At 48.7% G+C, this 7,818-nt stretch overlaps 1 protein-coding gene across 1 annotated transcript in view; it reads left to right on the top strand.

The window, feature by feature from the left end:
- The window catches only part of LOC111964616 (adhesion G protein-coupled receptor B1-like), a 122,978-nt gene that overhangs the window by 113,101 nt on the left and 2,059 nt on the right, over nt 1-7,818 (top strand). Inside the window, 2 exon segments of the mRNA XM_070443796.1 lie at nt 3,258-3,293; nt 3,632-3,782. Of these exon segments, the coding sequence (XP_070299897.1) occupies nt 3,258-3,293; nt 3,632-3,782 (187 nt within the window).

The following is a 7,818-nucleotide window of genomic DNA, read 5'->3' as shown; positions in this document are numbered from 1 at the left end:
TTTCTCTGTGTTATCTATGGTTCCTGTTAGGTTTCAAGAGCAGGACAGTGCGTCGGGTTAGTGGACCGCACAGGAGGAGGGCGGGCAATGGAGGACTCAGGAGGATCTTTCCAAGAACGGACAACGCTCAGTCTTGGTAGTACCGACTTGGAACGTTATTTCTTCATCTAAAACCATGTCTATAGTATACTTGATATGTAGTCGAGTTTCTTTAGGTTAACAGGTTTTTCTAGAATTCTTGCTTCATTAGACTGATTTCGAAGAAAGAGCGGTCACATGGGCTTGCAAGGAGGCGTAAAGATACCGGGCGGGGCAGCAAACAAAAAAGGAGGTGAGTTTTAATGCGATGTGTATGGCTCCGGTCTGTCTGTCTGTCTCTGTCCTGTCTGTCGTCTTCTGTGTCTCTGTCTGTCTGTCGTGTCTGTCATCGGTTCTGGTATCTGTCTGTGCTGTCTGTCTGTCTGTCGTCTGTCTGTCTGGTCTGTCTGTCTGCTGTCTGTCTGGTCTGTCTGTCGTCTGTCTGTGTCGTCTGTCTGTCGTCGCCTGTCGTCTGTGCTGATACTCTACTGACCTAGTAATTTCTGGCATGTGGGATCTGTTTCTTCTGAGTTCGTGTCCATTAAAGAGTGTGCATCGTGCCTTTGCCTCTCTGCTGCACGCGTATTTGTTTGAGCCGCCACGCCACCTCCTCACAGTTTCAGCCACGCCGTCCACGGCCCAGCCGCCCGCTTATGAAGCACAAAACACATGTTTTGACATGAGATGCACCACAATACTGCAAGCATAACTGTCCTCAATTATAGCCCAGCCATCTGGCAACTAGGGCGGTGTGTGCGAAGAGTGCTAAGCGTATAATACTGCGGGGATAAATAGGGCTGTCTGAGTCTCCCACATCTCCTCCCACATCCACCGGCAGGCGGGCAGGCCGTTCTATAATTATGTACGACCAACAGTCAGCATGCAGATAGAGGCTCTCCTCTGATATCCGTTGGGAGCGGAAGGGAATCTGATTATCTCCCGAGACAGGATACAGGAAAAGCATCTGGAGACAGAGAACGCATGTGAGACGCGAGACACAGCAGAACAAGCCACTGAAGGGGAGATGGAATATAGAGGAGTGAAATGACTTTCTCTTTGTGTAGAAGTGGTGTGGAGCGCGTGGGACTGGAGATGATTGTAAGATATGTTTGTCATGTTGAAGGAATGTGTGCTGATGCTGTTGTCTAGCCGCTGTGCTCAATAGTGAGTAGCACACCACAGCACAGCCAAGCAGTTACTGTGAAACGGGGTCGCGGCGTATCTTCAAGCTAATGAATCAGAAGTTCAAGGAAGGCAGTGTAGTCACTAGTTCAATCAACAGTGGGAAGGTTTTGCACTCATTCTATAGCATGTCCAAGTCTGAGTTGGACATCTTGAGAGTCACCCTCTTTATCTCTGAGTTTTGCGTCCTCTCAAATCTCTCCTCTCTCCTCTCTCTCTCTCTTCTTCCTCCTTCTCCTCATCCTTCTTCTCCTTCCTTCCTTCTTCTCCTCTCTCTTCGCTTCTCTTCTCCTCTCGTCTTCCCTCTCTTCCTTCGTCCTCTCCTCTTCTCCTCCTTCCTTCTTCTTCCTCTCCTCCTTCTCTCCTCTCTCCCCTCCCTCCCTCCCTCTCCCCAGGTACTCTGAAGCGTTCCTCTCAGGTGATGGAACCATCCTCCCAGCCCTGACCCTTCACGAAAGGTGCTACTTCAACACCCATGCCTGCCAGCATGGCCAAGGTCCACCTCCAGAATGTGCAGACTACCCCAGTCATACCCTCCACCCTGCGCAGGGAGAAGGGTGGCGCCACCAAGCACGGGTCACACCGAGCTGCCGGGAGCCAAGTCCATCTTACATCTGTGACGGGGAGCTCAACACTTAGATCGAGCTTGCCACGGGGACACGGGGAGGCGGGGGCCTGAGGGCACAGACCAGCGTACATCATCCTGCCTAACAACAGACAACACTGGCACCCTGGGGGCGCCCGGAAAGGCAGCGAGGAGACAACGGCGCGCCAAAGTAACACATCCAGCATCGAGCAGCGCATTGCCCCAGACCAGGGCTCATCACCGTGCCAAACTCGCGGGGTGGAGGGCGTCCCGGGTTTCGCGCTGAAGAGCCTGCCTGCGGACCTGGTCAGTGTCCTTGCTCGGGAGAGAGCGGCCCGTCCACAACCATGCAGAACGTCTCCGGAGAATCCCACATGACCAACAGCAATGTGTGAACAGGTGATTCTGGGAACTCTGTGAATGATGTCCAAGGCGAGACCGTGTCCACTCTCTCCATGAGCTCGCTGGAGGGTAAGACACACACACACACACACACAACAACCAACACATAGACACACAACAACGCAACACACACACACGACAGCGACAGCCACAACAGCACACACACACACACACACACACACACACACACACACACACACACACACACATAGACACACACACACATAGACACACACACAACCCCATGTTCTCACCAAATGATGGTGTTTTCCATGATCAAGAAAATATCTGAAATCAGCCAGTGCCGTTTCCTGTCAGTTTGTGGTGGCACTGTATTCATGGCATAGAGTTTCTGTTGAGGTATCTTTATAGTCGATATCCTTTTCTGTTTAGTAACAGCACTGTAGTGGCAACATGTACAGAAATATCCCTATCTCGCCTGGCTCGACAGAACGCCAAGATCTTTAAAAAGGTCAGGTTTTAGTATTCTCTCCTTGACTGTGCCAGTCCAGTGGGGGAGCTCAAACTCAGACTGCTACACTGACCAGCACACACCCACGCACAGCTAGTCGTGCCAAGCCAGCCAGTCAGATAGGCAGACAGTCAGACCTCTCAGCCTGCTGGTGTCTTTTCACCTCAGGGCCAAACTCGCTCCCCTCCCAAAATGCTGTGCGTGCAAGGTCGCAGCTGCCAGGGCAACCAACAACCAACCAGCCTGAAGGTCAGGCCTTTCTTTCTCTGCTTGCTGACAAAGGTCACGCGATCACAAGCTGTTTACTGCAAGGATTCACGCCAATGGTGTCAGGATGAACCAACATGGACGCTCAGTTTCTCATGAGTCACTGTTATCACTGAGAAACTTTCTCAGTCGTTTTAACTGATTTGAAAATAACAGTGAAACAGAGTGAAATGCTGAGGAAGACATCACCATTGTGTCTAGTCAAATTCACACAGCATATAGATGACAGCAGAATATATTTTTTAATCTTTTCCTCATGTCTTTCTCCAGAGACGAAAATCTCGCTACGCGGAGCTGGATTTTGAGGTAATTTCAGACTTCTGGACTGCATTTCTTCTGACATAATGTCTTGCTGGTTTGACAAACTGTCTAATGTCTCATTTCTGCTTACAAAAATCCACTAGAATTTACATAATCCCTTTTTCTTTATAATTATGGTGCATGGGACAGCATAGCAGATCATATGCAGTACTCTATCTAAGCTTTGTAGACGTCTGTGGTGGATGGGACCTAAATTAAGGATTTTTCTATGATGGATGTTTTTTATTTGTTTGGTCCATGTAGAAGATCTTGCACAAGCTATGTTGTTGTTTAAGGAGGATTGATGTTGATGGTGGATTTTCCTGTGTGATTGTCTCATTTAGAAGATCATGCACACACGGAAGCGTCACCAGGACATGTTCCAGGACCTGAACAGGAAGATCCACAGTGCAGACCAGGACAGGGCGTCTCCGCCTGGCGATGGGAAGGCAGGGAAGAGGTGGAGTGTGTCCTCAGCAGGCAGCGACAAGACCATCATGAGCGTACGACACTCTGTCTCTCACTCTTATCTCTTTCTCTCTGTCTGTCTGACTCACTCTCTTTCTTCCCCTTCTCCACCTTTTTTAACCATTCTCTCTCCATGAATAGCACTCTCTCTCTCTCTCTGTCTCTCTGTCTCTCTCTCTCTGTCTCTGTCTCTCTCTCTCTGTCTCTCTTTCTGTCTCTCTCTGTCACTCTCTCTCTNAGGGCCAAACTCGCTCCCCTCCCAAAAATCTGTACGTGCAAGGTCGCAGCTGCCAGGGCAACCAACAACCAAGCAGCCTGAAGGTCAGGCCTTTCTTTTTCTGCTCGCTAACAAAGGTCACTCGATCACAAGCTGTTTACTGCAAGGATTCACGCCAACGGGGTCAGGATTAAGCAACATGGACACTCAGTTTCTCATGAGTCACTGTTACCACTGAGAAACTGTCTCAGTCGTTTTAACTGATTTGAAACTAACAGTGAAACAGTGAAATGCTGAGGAAGACATCACCATTTTGTCTAGTCAGACTCACACAGCATAATGATGATAGCAGAATGTATCTTTTAATCTTTCCCTCTTGTCTTTCTCCAGAGACGAAAATCTCGCTATGCGGAGCTGGACTTTGAGGTAATTTCAGACTTCTGGACTGCATTTCTWCTGAAATAATGTCTTGACGGTTTGACAAACTGTCTCTAATGTCTCAATTCTGCTTCCAAAAATCCACTAGAATTGACATAATCCCTTTTTCTTTATAAGTATGGTGCATGGGACAGCATAGCAGATCATATGCAGTACTCTATCTAAGCTTTGTAGACGTCTCTGGTGGATGGGAGCTAAATGAAGGATTTTTCTATGAGTTTTTTATGTGTTTGGTCCGTGTAGAAGATTTTTCACAAGCTATGTTGTTGTTTAAGGATGATTGATTTTTTTTCTCTGTTCATACCAAAGTATTACCATGTTGATGGTGGATGGTGGATAAATGGATGGTTGATTTTCCTGTGTGATTGTCRCATMTAGAAGATCATGCACACACGGAAGCGTCACCAGGACATGTTCCAGGACCTGAACAGGAAGATCCACAGTGCAGACCAGGACAGGGCATCTCCGCCTGGCGATGGGAAGGCAGGGAAGAGGTGGAGTGTGTCCTCAGCAGGCAGCGACAAGACCATCATGAGCGTACGACACTCTCTCTCTCTCTCTTTCCCTTCGCCACCTCTCTCTCTCTCTCTCTCTCTTTCCCTTCGCCACCTCTCTCTCTCTCTCTCTCTCTCTCTCTCTCTCTCTCTCTCTCTCTCTCTCTCTCTCTCTCTCTTCATTTCCCTTCACCACCTCTCCTCTCTCTCTCGTGTACTTTACCTCCTCCGTCGTCTACACTGCTAACTTCTTCTACCTATAACTACTCTCCTCCATGTCTCATCATATCTACTGTCATCTTTCATCCTCATCTTTCCTCTTTCTTAATCCATCGTTCTTTCTCTCTCTATCCAAGTTTTTCGTTTCCCTCATGTTATGAACTCCGAGATTCTCCTCTCCTGTCAGCGACATCCCACTATCACACGACCAGGAACACAGTCCAGTCTACGAGCAGCAGCCCGAAGTAGAGAGCGCGTAAGAGGCAAGACTCACGCAAACACACAATCATACACGCCCAGTCAGTTGGTTATTGCAGGTGATGTCCGTATGGACCCTGAGCCCTTGGTCCTGTCTTCTGTCTTGTCCTCCTTCCGCATCTGCGTGATTCGTCAGAGAGCGTCGTGCCGAGTGGTGCGTCTGTCGTAGTCTGTATACTGCGAGGCTGCTCTGCCTACATGCTCCTCCTTGGTTTGGCTGATTCAGAATCTCATGGTATCCTGCAGTGATCACGATGGTGTCAACTGAGTACAGATCATGATTGCAACCGTGGATACTGTGCAGTGAGCTCAGTGCCATGTACCTGCTCTCGTCCTCCGCATCGTCGCCAACTGTCCTTCTCCAGGACCAACGATCGTACACCGTCTGCGCGCTCTCGCCGTCCAGTCCCTGTCCACGGTTCGTCCATGTCTATCTCTACTCTGACTACCCTATACAAATGCACGATCATCCTAGCACGTAGACCTTTCTCTTAGAAGACGTATCATCATAAATGAGAGACGCCAACGAGAACAATCCGTGCATTGGCCGTTCGATCTACTAGAGACACCGAACGAAAGCATTCTCTCGTGTAGTATGCGAGGACCACCCCCATCCCACTCACCAACGACCTGCATCGCAAGCCACGAGCGAGAGCACAGACCACCTCTCATAGGAGAGCAGACGAAGAACAGCGAGGTAACTATATTGTACATTGTAGATGCCCACCCACATGTACATGAAATGGGCGAGTGAATGAGAAAGAGAATCTAGGTAGCCCAGCCCATTGCTTCCGCCGATCATTAGGCTGTTAGTATTTTTCTTTATCAGAATCGGATGCTGCTGAGACACAGAATAACTTTCAGTTAAATCTTATATGTCAGATTAAAGATCTAGATTTCTAGTGAATGCTCGTCTGCCATAATATATTCTCCTATTCCAGTCGCGAGTCGAGCGTGAGCGCGACGTGAGGCAATCCATACCGCTTGGATCGCTCCTCTCCTGGCGCTAGGCGCTCTATTATACTACTAGTGTTAGATGATTAACGCGCACCAACGGCAGTAGCATGTGCTGCGAGGAGTATAGACGCTCTGGTCTCTACATGATTTCAGCGTTAGACAGAGAAGAGAGGTACTCATAGTCGTCACCCTGCAACACTGACCTAATGTCGAGGAGCTATAACATATGTCCAACCAGTGAGCAGCCTTAACTCCCCAACTTAGAGACGCGAGAACCACCATGGGCGAACCACGACCAACACCACTAGAAGTTGCGAGTATCCTAGGAACCAAGCTCGATAGATGTAGAGCGTCAGAATGAATGAACTGGTCTGACCAAGATCCCTTCAGTAGCCCGAAGATCAGTAAGTTCTGTACATGTCCCGTTCAACACGCACTAGGCCTATTGGGAGGAAGGTTCAGAACTTTGTCTGACCAAAGAAAGATCCATGTTTCCTCATCTGCAATCCCAAAGGCGACAAGATAGCGCCCCCCCTCTCCCTCCCAGCCTGTACCCTATCCACATGTCAGATCGATGTCAACATGAGCGACCACACCCCACACTTCGACATAGAAGCCAAGAACCCAGTTACTGTGAAACGGGGTCGCGCGTAATCTGCCAAGCTTGAATTATTACATCAAGATCTATGCACTGCAAAAAGCGAGTTAGGGAAATACACCTAGCCTTCCCAATTGTCAGAAGTGGGAATGGTCCTTCCATCTCACATCCGCATATAGCAGTCAAGTGCCTGAGATCTCAAGCAACTCATAGGAGATGAAGGATACATCCCTCCATTTATCGGATGCTCCCTTAATGTAACACTCACCTGTGCATAGAAGCCCAAGAGTTCCTATGTTCCTCCCATGTCGTCTAAGCCCTTCCCCCTATGGACCTCAGCAGAAAGACCAAAGGATAACACCTTCGTTCCTTACTCGTTGCAGTCGTTGATTGCCTTGCACTTGTCCTTACGCGCTAGTCCTTTTGCCTACACTTTGTGGCCCATCTGATATTTCCTCGCCTTCTTCTTTCCTTGCGCCCAACTTCATGCCTATCGGTCTGTGTAAAACACATGATCAACGGTATTCACATTGCCACTGTTCACCAACAGTATCATACAATGTATCACTTCATCGTCTTAATACCTTTGACCATTACACTATACCAATGTCAATCATAACTACATACTAAATCACACTACTCGATTCTTACATATCACCTGTCTACTTATGCACCCATTATCATCCGGAGGTTCGAACTCTTCCTTCCCTTCCTTCCTTCCTGTCGCTCAGTTCATCTTGCGCTCCTTCCTTCCTTACCCTCCCTCCCTCCGCGTCGCGCTCCCTTTAGCCCACCTGACACGATCAATCACAACGCCTCCTTCCTCTTGGGCTACTCCCTGTAGAGTCCAGCGAATTTGTAAATTATTTCCAACTAGCGTCT

This window comes from Salvelinus sp. IW2-2015, linkage group LG6.1 (genome assembly GCF_002910315.2).
Source record: "Salvelinus sp. IW2-2015 linkage group LG6.1, ASM291031v2, whole genome shotgun sequence".
NCBI lineage: Eukaryota > Metazoa > Chordata > Actinopteri > Salmoniformes > Salmonidae > Salvelinus > Salvelinus sp. IW2-2015.
This window is presented reverse-complemented; position numbering and strand designations above follow the sequence as displayed.